The 15,550-nt window shown below is 45.0% G+C and overlaps 1 protein-coding gene across 2 annotated transcripts in view; it reads left to right on the top strand.

Annotated features, from left to right (window-relative positions):
- dpp6a (dipeptidyl-peptidase 6a) overlaps nt 1-15,550 on the top strand; it is a 961,250-nt gene that overhangs the window by 348,570 nt on the left and 597,130 nt on the right. Inside the window, exon 1 of one of the 2 annotated variants that reach the window (XM_080217561.1) lies at nt 9,172-9,258. The exons of the other annotated variant lie outside the window; for it this stretch is intronic. Coding sequence (XP_080073687.1) covers nt 9,202-9,258 — 57 coding nt within the window. The 5' untranslated portion in view covers nt 9,172-9,201. Of the gene's footprint in view, nt 1-9,171; nt 9,259-15,550 lie in introns of those variants that run through there. 2 annotated transcript variants of the gene reach the window in all.

The following is a 15,550-nucleotide window of genomic DNA, read 5'->3' as shown; positions in this document are numbered from 1 at the left end:
TGGGATAAATTCAGGGTGTTATTGGGCTAGGGGCTGGGTGGGATTCTGGTTGGTGAAGACTTGATGGGTTGAATGGCCTCCTTCAGAGAATCCTACAAGGAGGCCACTGTAGGATTCTATGATCTTTAGATTGTGGGAGGAAACCGGAGCACCCGAAGGAAACTCGTGTGGACTCCGCACAGACTGTGACACAAGCTGGGAATTGATCCTGGGTCCCTGGCGCTGTGAGGCAGCAGTGCCACCGTACCACTGCTGCCCATTGTCAGCAATATATCAGCAAACCGGCGATCAAAAACATCCCAGAACAGGAAGCTCCTTCGATGGCGTTGTCCCAAGTACCTGTGCTGCAGGAGAAAGGTACCTCTGATCCCTTTCCATTCTCCGGGAATGCAGTGGAGCTTGTCTGCATCATGACTCCAAGAAATAACAGAAGATTTCTCATTTCCCATTTGTGTCAGACTGTCCTATAAATAGAAGCCTCTGCTCTGTGTCTGTTCTCTGCTCTAATTGTGTTCTACACTGTTCAGCAGTTTTAAACCTAGGGAAAAAAAAACAGTGATCGAAAAGCTGTCAGATTTTCAGGAATATAGCCCTCAAAGAGTTAAACTGTGCATCAAGCAGAACAACAACTTTGTCCTCTAGATTTCCAACCAGCATTACCTCCTGCTGACATTAATTCATTCATTTTAAGAAAAGGCTGATGATTGTGTTAAAGTAATGGAAAATTGGAAAATCTGTGGTTCTCCAATTAAATGTGCAACATTGGGGCGGCACAGCGACATAGTGGTTACATGTGACTCCAGAGCCACCGCAATGTGGTTGACTCTCAACTGCCCTCCAAGGTTAACTAGGGATGGACAATAAATGTTAGCCAGCCAACGATGCCCCTATCCCAAAAATAATTAAATGAAAATAATGCAATTTCACCAGTTTACACAATGATTAGGTGGCACAGTGGCACAGTGGTTAGCACTGCTGCCTCACTGCGCCAGGGATCAGGTTCAGTTCTCGGCTTGGGCTACTGTCCATGTGGAGACTGCACGTTCTCCCCATGTCTGCGTGGGTTTCCTCCAGGTGCTCCGGTTTCCTCCCATAGTCCAAAAGACATTAGGTGCATTGGCCATGCTAAATTCTCCTTCAGTATACACAAACAGGCACTGGAGTGTGGTGACTAGGAGATTTTCACAGTACCTTCATTGCAGGGGAGGTGATGGCCGAGAAACTCAGCTCATGTTCTGAGAACCTGGGTTCGAATCCCGTCATGGTAGATGGTGGAATTTGAATTCAATAAAAAAAAACTGGAATTAAGAATCTACTGACGATCATGAAACCATTGCCAATTGTCAAAAAACCCATCTGGTTCACTAATGTCCTTTAGGGAAGGAAATCTGCTGTCCTTACCAGGTCTGGCCTGCATGTGACTCCAGAACAACAGCAATGTGGTTGACTCTCAGCCGCGCTCGGGCAATTGGGATGGGCAATAAATGCTGGCCAGCCGGCAACGTCCATATGCGATGAATAATAAAAAGAATAATGTAAGCCTACTTGTGACTCTAATAAATAAGCTTAATTCAAAACATTGTTTCATAATTCAAAACGTTGTCCCAGGAAAATTTCTTCCTTCAAAGATGTTGAGTGAAATTATGAATGTTCTTCTTCATAAGTGGGTTTAACATTCCAACAAAGGCCTGATGCAAAGTAACAAGTCTGTTGGGGAGAATATGGTGCCTTTCACAAACTCAGAATGTGTTTTACAGCCAATGAACTTTTAACTAATAACCTGACATTAATTAACTTATTGCAAATGGGCATAGTGATCAACAGAATATAGAGGTGAATATGTGCCTGAAGGAATGGTGTGGGGGGAAGAGTTCCATAGAGACTTATAAAATTCTAACAGGTCTAGACAGATAGATGCAGGGAGGATGCTCCTGATGGTGGGGGAGTCCAGAACCAGGGGTCACAGTCTAAGAATTCAGGTTAGACCATTTAGGACAGAGGTGAGGAGATATTTCTTTACCCAAAGAGTGGTGAGCCTGTGGAATTCATTGCCACATGAAATAGTTGATGCCAAAACATTGAATGTATTCAAGTGGCGGCCGGATAAAGCACTTGGGGCGAATAGGATCAAAGGTTATAGGGAGAAAGCAGGATTAGGCTATTGAATTGGATGATTAGCTATGATCATAATGAATGGCAGAGCAGGCTCAAAGGGCCAAATGGCCTCCTCCTGCTCCTATCTTCTATGTTGCTATGTTTCTGTGTCTATGATGTACTGTTGGCCTTTGGTTTATGTTGTAAGACAAACAGGAACCAATTTGCAGGCAGCAAGAATGAACAAATGGAAAACATGTTCAAGATTGTGCTTCGAATGTCGCAACAGCAGGAATTCTCCCACAATCTCCTTCTGCACTGTAATGACTCTAAGATTCTCAGACCACCCAACACCCCAGAATAATTTAGAAGTTGACTTGATTTGATTTAATGTATTGGGATGCAATTAGAAGTATTGTTTCACATATAAAAATATACTATTCATAGAGTAGGATGGAGGAAAGGAGAGGGTGCAGAAGGTAGTATGATAGTTACAGATAAGGTGAAGACAAAGAATAGAAAGAGTTTTTCTGAAACCAAATGAGAAAATCTCAGCAGGTCTGGCAGCTTTGACAAAGCTTTGACAAAGGGTCATCTGGACTCAAAACGTCAGCTTTTCTTTCCTTATAGATTCTGCCAGACCTGCTGAGATTTTCAACCATTTTCCTTTTTGGTTTCAGATTCCAGCATCCGCAGTAGTTTGCTTTTATTTAGGGGTTTTCTGATCCTTCAGGGCATAGAATGAGAGTAAAAGGTGGAATTTGAGGGTATACAGGGGACAGCTCACTCCTACACCATCTTTTTATGGTCACTGTTGTCATGTAGGAAGCACCCCAAATCCTAAATATATTTTTAAGGGAAGTGTGTTTGTAGCATGGCCAAACCAGTGGATTATCAGCCTACGAGTCCTTCCACTATGCTTTTGGCAGGTGACAAAAGCAGGAGAGATTCCCCAGCCAGGACTATGTGGTGGCTGTAGATTGACAGCTTTCCCATGCTGAAAGATTCCATACACAAGCCTCCTCCAGGCTTCCTGTGACATCTTAGGGAGAGCGAGACGACTTTGAAAATCTCCACTGTTCAGCAAAGTCACAGTCATTTCATCTTAAAACAAGCAACGTCAGACAATGCTGGAAAATCCCAGCAGGTCTGACAGCATCTGTGGAGAAAGAATAGAGCCAATGTTTTGAGTCTGGATGGCCCTTTGTCAGAGCTTTTCTACTAAGTCATTTGTTCACTCTCCAAATGCTTAAAGACAAATATCTCATTTTCTCCAGTGAGATCTTTGATGGTTTAACTTAATTCATTGTTGTCACATGTATTGGAATACAGTGAAAAGTATTGTTTCTTGTGCACTATACAGACAAAGCACACCATCTGTAGGGTACACAGGGGAAAAGGAGATCATAGGGTGCAGAATATAATGTCACAGTTACAAATACAGTGAAGAGAAAGCTCAGCTTAATATACAGACAAAAATACCATTTATCGAGTACATAGGGGAAAAGGAAAGGTGAGAGTGTGTAATGTAATGTTACAACTATAGATAGGATGTAGGGAAAGAACAGCTTAGTATAAGGTAGGTCGATTCAAAAGTCTGATGGCAGCAGGGAAGAAGCTGTTCTTGAGTCAGTTGGTACGTGACCTCAGACTTCTGTATCTTTTTCCCAAAGCAAGAAGGTAGAAGAGAGTAAGTCCGGGGTGCCTGAGGTCCTTGGTTATGCTGGCTGTTTTTTCTGAGGCAGTGGGAAGTGTAGACAGAGTCGATGGATGTCTGATGAGAGTGACTTCTTTCTCTCGGAATTAATGTTCACAAAATATGACTGGCGGTTGGGGGTGGGAGGGGTGGGGGTGTCTCAGATACAGCAACTTGGAGACCTTGATGTATCAGGAGTGAAATCCTTAACATTGATAGCAATGAAGAGAAAAGTCTTCATCGGTGTTCACGGTATAGGGTGGGATTCTCCATCCCCACCTCCGTTCCTCCGTTTATCAGTGGCACACGTGACCCGCCATTGAACATAACATAAGAACATAAGAACATAAGAAATAGGAGCAGGAGTAGGCCATCTGGCCCTTCGAGCCTGCCCCGCCATTCAATAAGATCATGGCTGATCTGTCGTGGCTCAGTTCCACTTTCCCGCCCTCTCCCCATAACCCTTAATCCCCTCTCTTATCAAAAACCCATCAACCCGCTTCTTAAAAATATTTAGCGAGGCAGCCTCCACCACTTCAACGGGCAGAGAATTCCAGAGATTCACCACCCTTTGAGTGAAGAAGTTCCTCCTCAACTCCGTTCTGAACTGCCCCCCCTTTATCTTGAGGCTGTGCCCCCTAGTCCTACTGTCTTTTTTGAGCGGGAAGAGTCTTTCCACCTCTATCCTATCCATCCCATTCATCATCTTATACGTCTCAATGAGATCTCCCCTCATTCTTCTAAACTATTGGCTGGTGTGTCGCCCGGTGGCGTGGCCAGCAAGCCATAGAAAACGCTATTGCTTTTGGCAGGGCTGGAAAATCGTTCCCCGGCCAATGGCAGACCATCTCCGCCACTGGAAACCCTGCTGCAAGGGGGCTGGAAATACCAGCCGCAGGCGTGGTCTGGAGATCTGTGATGTTGCACGCCCACAACTGCTGCCAGCAAGAATGGAGCATGTGGTGCTCAGCCAAACCTGCATTCATTGCAGTGGGATTGGAGAATCCCAGCCACAGGCAAGGCTGGAGAATTCCAGCCATGATATAAAACCTTGGACACAAAGAACTCCCAAAGTGTTTCTCAGATAGAGAGAAGGGCAATTGATCCTGCGCCAGTACGAAAAAGTTTAGGAGGGATCTCTGAAGAACTGAATTTTGGAAAAGCTTTAAAGGTAAATGGAGAGGGAGGAAGGGGATGTTGGCTTCAGTTCTCCTGATGTTGAGCTGGAGAGAATTGGGCTGGATCAAGGGAGGTGTCTAGACAGGTACTTATACAGCATCCCTATGAAGGTCAATCCACACAATTGTGGAATTGTAGCACCGGGTTGGGGGGGATGGGAGAGGGGCAGGGGGGTGGTGGAATGGCATAAATGTTTATAAAGTTTATTTATTTATTAGTCACAAATAAGGCTTACATTAATGCTGCAATGAAGTTACTGTGAAAATCCCCGAGTTGCCACAGTCCGGTGCCAGTCTGGGACAATGCACCTAACCAGCACATCTTTCAGACTGTGGGAGGAAACTGGAGCACCCGGAGGAGGCCCACGCAGACATGGGGAGAACATGCAAATTCCACACAGACAGTGACCTAACCTGGGAATCGGATCCAGGTCCCTGGCGCTGTGAAGCAGCATTCAGGTAAAAAGGGAGGGGAAATGTAGATGGATTGTGAGCAGGCTCTGGAGGTAACAGGTGCAGGAAGTGATACATTGTCCATGTAATGGAGTGTGAGTGGACTTTAAGGTCGAAGAGCAGAATTGGAGAAGGATGGTCCATGCTGTCGACATTGTGGTGAGGCCAGGGAGGAGTAAACAATTATCCCCCCTCCCCCAGTCTACCCCAGTGGTTCGCACTGCTGCTTCATGGTGCCAGGGATCAGGATTCGATTCCTGGATTGGATGACTGTCTGTGCACATTCTCCCCATGTTGGCATGGGTTTCTTTCAGATGCTCCAGTTTCCTCCCACACTCCCAAAGACGTGCTGGTTAGGTGCATTAACCATGCTAAATTCTCCCTCAGTGTACCCGAACAGGTGCCGGAGTGTGGCAATCAGGGGATTTTCACAGTAACTTCATTACAGTGTTAATATAAGCCTACTTGTGACACTAATAAATAAACCTTAAATCCCCACAGAGTTTTGGTGTTGTCACTGCTTGCAATTATAATTCTATATCTCCCAGAACCTTGGGAAACTAGGGTGAAATCTAAATCTAAAATAAGAAAGCTCTCACCATTTAGATTGAAACAAGGGACCAGATATATGAGTTGGATTTTAAGAGCCTGAAGATTGGAGGAGGATTGTAGAAGATACAAGCAAATGTGAGAAGAAAGGAGTTTCACTGTTTTGAAGGAATTATTCTGATGAGAAGCTGGTGTGATGATGGTGTTGAGCTTTGGAGGGCTGAAGGGCCTGTTTCCTGTGCTGTACTTTCAGTTGAATGAAACCTGTGTCTTAGTTGTAACAACATATTTGTGAGCGTAAAATGGCTATGAAGATGCAATTCACGCACTAGATTTTACAGCGCTTAGTTTAAAGAATTGAAGGGTGAGGGGATGTGAGTGAGATGGGCTGGTTGATATAACATGGTGGGGAAATTTGTCCAGATCCATCGATCATAACCAGAAGTGAATCACTGTGGAAACTGGTGAAATTCCACTTTTTTTAAATTCATTCATCGACATCGCTGGCTGGCCAACATTTATTGCCCATCCCTGGTTGGCCGATGGCAATTGCGAGTCAACCACATAGTTATGGTTCTGGAGTCACTTATAGGCCAGACCAGGTAAAGATAGCAGATCTTTAGTGAACCAGATGGGTTTGGATTACAATGGTTTCTCATTTATCATTAAACTTTGGTTTTTCGATTCCAAATTTTTATTGATTTAAAATTTCACCATGGTGGGATTTGAAACTCGGTTGCCAGCTTACTAGTTCAATGACAAAACCACTGTGCCACCGCTACCTTCCCTGTACAGTATAGGTTGTTGATGGCTTTGCGCAGTTTGACATATAATAGATGAAGTCATCCTCACACTTCTGCTAAAGAGCTGTGCGAGATGCTTCAACAAATGACAGTGCCCTTTAAATGCTTTGACCTACTTTACAACCGTAAATATCGCTGCTGAAATGTGGGTTATTACCAACCAGCCTGACAATAATACAAACAAGCTGCAAACTTCACTTGATGTTCTTTCTGAGTTAAATCTTCAAAATAACACAGAGAGAAAGGACACCTTGTCTGAAGACTGGACAGTTTGCCCCCTTCAGATAATTATGGTATTAGCAATGTTCTCCAGTCTCTCACTGACCACACTGAGGGATGGTCAGGGTCAGCCTCTGCTCAGGCTTTATAATGGTCAACGGTTGCCAACTGTGCTTAAACATATTGCTGGAGTTCTCCAATGCTTGTCAAACCAAGCCACTGGGTCAAACTGCCTTGTTTTCTCCCACCTCCAATATTTTTATGACTAATAATCATAGGAAATGCACCAAAAAGAACCACATTGTTTTTCCAAAAAATATCTCATAGCAGTATCAGGAAAATAACCTTCAATGTCTGGAGACTCCAGAACCATCCTGAAGGGTTTCCAGATCAGACCAACCCGATTACAAGGGGAGGCGATGGCTAGTGGTATTAACACTAGACTATTAATCCACAAACTCAGCTAATGGTCTGGGAACCTGCGTTCAAATCCCACCATGGCAGGTGGTGGAATTTAATTTTGATTAAAAAATATCTGGAATTAAGAACCTACTGATGACCATGAAACCATTGTCAATTGTCGGAAAAGCTCTCTGGTTCACTAACGTCAAGGAAGGAAATCTGATGTCTTTAGCTTTAGCTGGACTGACTCACATGTAATTCCACACAGTAATGTGATTGACACTCAATTGCCCTCTAAATGAGGTCAAGTAGGGATGAGGAATAAATGCTGGTCAGCCAGTGATACCCATGTCCCATGAATGAATTAAAAAATAATTTGAGCAGTAGGGTATAAAAATGTAAACACCCAAATTGAATTTTCAATTAAGTGACCAGTTTCTGGCAGAAGGAAAGAATTGTAGAATCACAGAATCCCTAAAGTGTAGATGGAGGCCATTCAGCCTATTGAGATAGCCCAGAATTACAACAATCTCACCCAGGCCCTATCTCCATAACCCCGCATATTTACCCTGCAAATCCCCCTGACATGAAGGAACAATTTAGCATGGCCAATGCACTTAACCCACACCTAACTGGAGCATCCAGAGGAAACCCATGCGGACACAGGGAGAACATGCAAACTCCACACACAGATAGTGACCCAAGCCGGGAATCGAACCCGGGTCCCTGGCGCTGTGAGGCAGCAGTGCTAACTGTGAGGCACTGTGCCAGCCAGAGGGGTAGAAACAAATCTGTGCAGCATTATTGAGGTGAAAATAATAGAAAGATCTTGAAATTTATGTTAAAAAACATGTACATTTATCCAGCACTTGCACATCCTTTAGGATGCCAGGCGAGTGTTCTTTTCTTTTGGCTTGCCAAGTACTTGTAACCACTGTGGGTAATACAGGCTAATGTAACAGTCTTTGATCAACACACACTACCTTCAGGCTCAAACAGGAGCCCCTACGCTGCGAAAGCTCAGAACACAATATTCCTCACATTCAGATTACCTTCCCTTACGGCAAGTCAGTAGACCAAAAAGCAACAGAGGTCCCACATCCCTGGCTGCTTACTTCTTTATATAGCCTAGCCAAATAACAATGATATATACATATATACATATTAATTCTAATTGCTGTCTCTTAAATGCACAGACTGATACACACACACATTGAACTGCCTGCACTTTCAGCAGTTATATCGAGTTGGACACGCAAGCATTGCCTGCTACATTAATTACCTGGAGCACAGACCTCAGGGAGGTCCCACCTGCCGCCACTCCTTCCAGCATTTCACACAGGATCGCCTCACGCGTGAGCGGACGCCACTGTCTCCTGGAGTGCCGACAGAGCCGCTTTTCTCCCCCTCCTCCTCCTCCTCCTCCTAAGCCAGTCGCTTGCTGCAGGCTCAGTGCGACAGGGACAAGCCTCAGTCGGTTGTCTCTGAAGCCTTGGCTGCCCAAGTGCCGGTTGCCAGGCAGTTATCAGTTGCTGTGACGACTGCGGTGGCTGTAGCTCATTGAGGAGCAGAGGATTGTTAACCTTCCTATCTGCATCATCCTCTCTTCAGTGAAGACTCGTCCTCTTTGCCTCTCTCTCTCTCTCCCTCTTTGTTTTCTGCCAGTGCTTTTACTGTGCATGTTTTTTTTGTTTTTAATTTTAAATTTTTGGATTGCTCAGTCGGCTGCTGGGAGGACAGGGCTCTCCCTCTCTTGCTTATGCACTCAGCATCCTGCTATCTCTGCGGTGGGTGCGAGTAGGTGAAGATGACCACAGCAAAGGAAGGGACTGCTTCAGGGAAAGGGGTCCAGCAACAGGAACAGGTATTGCTGCGTTCAGTTCAGACTTTATTTTTGTGATTGCGTTATTCATGGTTCCAGCGCTTCTTGTGCTTGAGATGAATGATGGCATTCGGCACTGACTGGGGCATGTTTTATCCATTAGATCAAATAAGCAAGTGAATGGACAAGCTAGTGGGCTAAGAAAGGAGGGTAGTGGTGGAATGATAGGGAGCTACACGCTGGCAGATTACTTGTACCATCACTGGATATATCTTCCTTCACCTTAACCTTGCTGTTCAGCTTCTTACAGAGGTTTTTGGGGGGGGAAAAGGGGGTGACATACTATCAGTGCTTTTCCCAGCAACTGTGTTTAAAGGGTGATAAAGTACCCCACCTGAACAGGGGAGATGGAGGTGGTTTTTTTTGTTAGGAGGTTAAGCAGTCTCTGGATGTCATCTGTGACTTTCTACACAGCGTAGTTGCAGCTCGCATCAATTTTTTCACGCCAGCTGTGCCTCACCAGCCAAGTGAAATGAGCAACTTGCCGGTGGACCAAATTGCGCTAATAGAGAATGGTCACACACTCTGTCGCTGACTCTCTGCTAATTCTAAACCCTCTCTTCCAGCGCCTGTTTTATTTACAGCCTCACCCCGCCCCACCACCAATCTTCCTTCTTGAGGAGAATTTCTTTTAATACTGAGTTGTCGTGATCTGCCTGTAAGGTGGTGGAAGCAGATTCCACAGTAACTTCTGAAAGGCATGCACTCAAATGGGAAACATTCGCGAGGGCCACGGGGAGAGAGTGGGATGGATTGGTGAGCACTGTCAAAGGGCTGGCACAGGTACGATGGGCCTAATGACCACCATTATTGTTTCTATTATTCTGTGATTCTTCCCCTTCTTTGTTGTTTACTATTTCCTTGTCCCCTATTCCTTCCTTGTACGGTAGCACAGTGGTTAGCACTGCTGACTCGCAGCCCCAGGGATCTGGGTTCGATTCCTGGCTTGGACCCCTGTCTGTGTTGGAGTCTGCATGTTCTTTCCAAGTCTGCATGGGTTTCCTCTGGATGCTCCAGTTTCCTCCCACAGTCCAAAGGTGTGCGGGTTAGAAGGATTGGGCATGCTATATTGCCTGTGTGTCAGGGGGACGAGCAAGGTAAATATGTGAGGTTACGGGGATAGGTCCTGAGTGGGTTGTTGAGAGTGCAGGCTCGATGGGCTGTATGGCCTCCTTCTGTACCAAAGGGTGGTTTTGTCCTACAGTCTGAAAGTTGATTAGGTGCATTGGCCATGCTAAATTCCCCCTCAGTGTATCCGAACAGGTGCAGAGTGTGGCAGCTGGGGATTTTCACAGTAAGTTCATTGCAGTGTTAATGCAAACCTTACTTGTGACACTAATAAATAATGTCTCCTTCAAGCTGTTTGTGGGGTGGTGGAAGGGGGCTGCAGATGGGCAGGGTTTAGGGAAAATTGAGTGTGGAAGAAGATGGGCTTAATGGTGTCCACCTCTCTCTCTCCCTCTGCCTTAAATAGATTTGGCTAATGACAGGAAGATGTTTTCAGCAAAAGAGCTGTTTGGTTGCTGAATAGATGTATGTAACAAGTGATCTGTACCAGTCTTTGCGAGAACAATACTGCCATATAACAGATGGTTATACACAAGCTTAACACAATGGACATATCACTGTGTGAAACTCACAGGAGGGGAAAATAAAATCTAATTTGTTTTGAAGGTTAAAAGGAATAGCGAAATGTGGTTCAGGTAGGTAACTGGATGATATTAGGTGAGCATCTTGCCACACATTTTCAAGTATTATGTCTTAATGTGTTCAAAACTATCTCAACATTGTAGGTGCGGTAACACATACAAACCTTCAACCTCTTTTTTCAGTAACTGGGGGTGAGATTTCCCAGCCCTGCCAGCGCTGAGTTGTAGAGATAGACAGCACTAAAACAGGCCCTGCAGCCCACCTTATCCAGGGTTTCCTAAGCTGAACGAGTTCCATTTTGCACTGCCAGGGCAGCGCTGCATTGCCGAGGGAGCACTGCACTGCTGGGGACATGCGCCGTGCTACCAGGGGGAGCGCCGCAGTGCCGGGGGAGTGCCGCACTGCCGGGGAGTATCTGCTCCCTCAGGTGGACAGAAAAGATCCCTTGGTTCTACTTTGAAACCATACAGGAGAGTGCATCCCAGTGTCCCGCTGCAATCTTTATCTCTCAAGAACCAACACCAGCAACAGTTTCCAGTGATGCTCTCATTGCTGTTTGTAGGCGCTTACAGTGCAAGGATTGGCTGCCATGTCTCCGACATGGTAACAGTGACTGCGCTTTAGGACAGAGTGCATGACTGACTGTCGAGAACTTTGGGGTGCTCTGAAGTTTGGTGTTAAAAGTGCAAGTTCTTTCTTATAATCTCTGAAAACACGGCTAAGGTCAACTCAGCTGCATATGCAGGTTGAGTTTGCATCAGAGTTGAGTCAACTTTGTGACTTTTCCACATTAAGCCTTCACGTTGAAAAGATCTGTCCAGCTCAGGTGTTGCAACATCCAATGCTTTCCAAGATCACTCCTACGAGCAGTCGTAGGTGTTTCCAGGCACAGGAAAAGGGGAATGACAAGCAATTTTATTTATTCATGTCACAAGTAGGCTTACATTCACGCTGCAATGGAGTTCCTGTGAAAATCCCCTAGTCACCACACTCCAGTACCTGTTCGGATACACTGAGAGAGAATTTAGCATGGCCAATGCACCTAACGTTGCAATGCTGGGACTGTGGGAGAACTGTGGCTGGCCAGCATTTATTGCTCTTCCCGAGTTGTCTTTGAACTGAAGAGCTGGCTAGGCCATTTCAGAGGGCAGTTGAGAGTCAATCACTTTGCTGTGGGACGTAGACCAGGATGGCAGATTTCCTTCCCTAAGGGAGATGAATGAACCAGCTGGATTTTTCTGACAATCGACAAGGGCTTCACAGTCACCAGTAGATTATTAACTCTGGATATTTTGTTTTGAATTCAAATTCCACCATCTGCCGCAGCGGGATTTGAACACGGGTCCCAAGAACATTGAACTGAGTTTCTGGATTAGTAGCTAGTGAATAGTCTAGTGATAATACCACTAAGCCATCGCCTCCTCTAATTCTTCCTTGGTTTTCTCCCAAAATAATAGCCCGCCTCTGAAATAATATTGGCAAAAATTGCATATTTCAAAGCCGAGGGGTCCTTTACTTTTGTTGGTAGAGCACAGATTCTCCGGGGGAGGGGGAGGACAGGTGTGGGTCAATCAAAAATCTCCTGTCTGTCTCCCCAGTCTTGAAGGTACTATCTCCTCTCTCTGTCTAGTGGATAATCTATGAGATTGATACAGAAGGTGCTGGATTTGCTTCTCAATTACTAGTGACTGTTTTATTTTTTCTGCTTTTTGAGTTCTGCTTTCCTTGTGGTAGTTTTCCCCAAGAGGATCGTGGCACAGAAGAGGGGGGTGGGCGCTGGGGGGCATACTTCCCATCGTTCCGGTGCCGGCTCTACTGAAAAAGCGATCTCAATTATTTCCACTCCCCGACTCATTCCCCCAACAGCTTTTCCTTTTCGGGAATACCTTTCATTTCTGTTTCGAAAGGTGGCATTGAAACTCCTGTCACCGTCCTTTCAGGCAACGGATTCCAGACTGGAACATCTGAGTTTATAAAGAAGAAGCGATTAGTTTTCTGTGGAGCCACTCCGAAAAAAGCTGCTTTTAGCAGCTGGGTGTTTGCAGATGTGCAAAGTCTGGGTGACTCTGCCCTCGTTCTGTGACCCAGCATCCTTTGGGAACCCACCGTGAATAGAATCTTGTCTACCCATCAGATCATCATTTTACAGATGCACCATAGAAAACATCCTACCCGGATGTGTCGCAGCTTGGCATGGCTCCTGCTCTGATCAAAACTGCAAGAAAATACAAAATTTTACCTTATTTCTTAATCACAATTAAGCTTACATTTACACTGCAATGAAGTCACTATGAAAATCCCCTAGTCACCATGCTCCGATGCCTGTTGAGATACACTGAGGGAGAATTTAGCATGGCCATTGCACCTAACCACTGTGCCACATGCTGCCCATGGTAGTAAATGTAACCCAATCCATCACACCTCCATCCATTGACTCTGTCCACATTTCCCGCTACCTTGGAAAAGCAGCCAGCATAATCAAGGACCCCATGCACTCCAGACATACTCCCTACCACCTTCTTCCCTCTGGAAAAAGGTACAAAATTCTGGGATCACGTACCAACTGACTCAAGAACAGCTTCTCCCCTGCTACCATCAGGCTTTTGACTGGACCTATCATACATTAAGCTGACCTTTCTCTTTGCCTTATCTGTAACTGTGACACTGTATTCTGCACCCTATCCTTTTCCTACTCCCCTATGTACTCTATAAGCTGTAGGATTTGGCTGTATAGCACACAAGAAATAATACTTTTCATTCTATCCCAATACATGTAATAATAATAAATCAAATCATATCAAATCAAACAGCAGTAGCTGGACAGCAGCCTCATACTGCCCACTCAGGAGCTTTAAAGCCAGCTATTGATTTATTCATTCATATTGTGCTTTCAAAGAGCCAGTACAGGCACAATGGGCTGACTGGCCTCCTTGAGTGCTAGCAGATTCTGATTCTGTCCTCCCAAGCAATGTTTACATGAATTGTAAAGATCCAAGCTTACAGAGCCCCATTGCTTTTTTGCTTGAGAAGAGAGAAGTGTTTCAGAATTTCTCCACTGTCACTGGCAGCAGTGGTGGGGTGAACGAGATCAGAGAATCCCACACTGGGGCAATGGCCAGAATGCAAATTTCAGACAACCCATAATGTAGCACAGCAGCAAAGGGATGCTGCTTGTCTAGTAAGTTGACTCTGATTGACCAAGACATGAAAAAAAGCAATGATAAAGTACAAACTCCCCAAGCTTCTGGGAAATAACTAAAAAATGAGGCATAAGGCTTGGACATATTTTGTTTGTAGAGGATGGGCCCCCCTGTGTATGAACTTATGTCACTTCTAGCAAGTTTAGGGGCGTCTAAAACTAGAGGGCATAGGTTTAAGGTGAGAGGGGAGAGATACAAAAGGGTCCAGAGGGTGGTGAGTGTTTGGAATAAGCTGCCAGAGGTAGTAGAAGGGGTAGGTACAATTTTGTCATTTAAAAAGTATTTAGACAGTTACATGGGTAAGATGGGTTTAGAAGGATATGCAAACGCGGGTAATTGGGACTAGCCTAGTGATTTAAAAAAAAGGACGGCATAGACAAGTTGGGCTGAAAGGTCTGTTTCCTTGCTGTAAACCTGTATGACTCTAAGTGTAAATGAAACACATTGCAAGCTTGACTGATACTTCTTTTTAAGTGTAGCTGTTAGCACACTCAGGGTTATTTAACAAATGCTACCCAATCGCAGAATCAGGTCTTAACAGTAGATTTTTTTGGGTGTTGCAAGTGCAGGCTTATTGAGTACAGTCTGTACAAAGATCTAGAGGGATATGTCGTTTAATTTGGTCAGCCAATTCTTGGTGTGTATGACCAACAGACCTGGCATCACAGCATCACTGAAATTCATAAATACCTCTTTTTGGACTTACAGTAGCATCCCGTTAGTGGGGAAAACCACTATTGTAGCCACAGATTAGTACTTTTCTCATGTTCCCTTGTGTAACATGTGAAATAATACATTGCCAGGTTTTTGTTTTCATCCCCTCATGGGATATGAGCTTCTCTGGTGTGGCAGCATTTGTCACCTCTCCCTTATTGCCCTTGAGAAGGTGCTGGGGAGCCACTTTCTTGAACTGCTGCAGCCCATGTAGTGTAAATACACCTACAGTGTTATTAGGGAAGGACCCAAAGATAGTGAATGAATGCAGTCAGGATGGTGTATGACTTGGAGGGGAACTTGCAAGTGGTGCTGTTTCCTTGTATCTGCTGTCCTTGTCTTTCTAGGTTGTCGAGGTCATGGGTTTGGAGGGTGCTATTGAAGGAGCATTTGCCACTTGCTGCAATCTGTCTTTCGCATGGATAGTACTGCAGTCACTGTGCATTGGTGTGGAGGAAGTGAATGCTTAAGTTAGTAGCTGAGATGCTAATAAGCAGATTGTTTTGTCTTGGACGGTGCTGAATTTCTTGAGTGTTGTTGGAGCTACATTCATACTGGCAATTGCACAATATTCTATCAAACCAATGATGTATATTACAGGCAAGGCCCTGTAAATGTTAGACAAGCTTTGGAAAGTCAGGAGGCATAGATTTCCCAGCCTTTAACCTGCGGAACAGTGGCATAGTGGTCAGCACTGCTGCTTCAAAGCA

This window comes from Carcharhinus amblyrhynchos, chromosome 2, assembly GCF_965287045.1.
Source record: "Carcharhinus amblyrhynchos chromosome 2, sCarAmb.v2.hapA, whole genome shotgun sequence".
NCBI lineage: Eukaryota > Metazoa > Chordata > Chondrichthyes > Carcharhiniformes > Carcharhinidae > Carcharhinus > Carcharhinus amblyrhynchos.
This window is presented reverse-complemented; position numbering and strand designations above follow the sequence as displayed.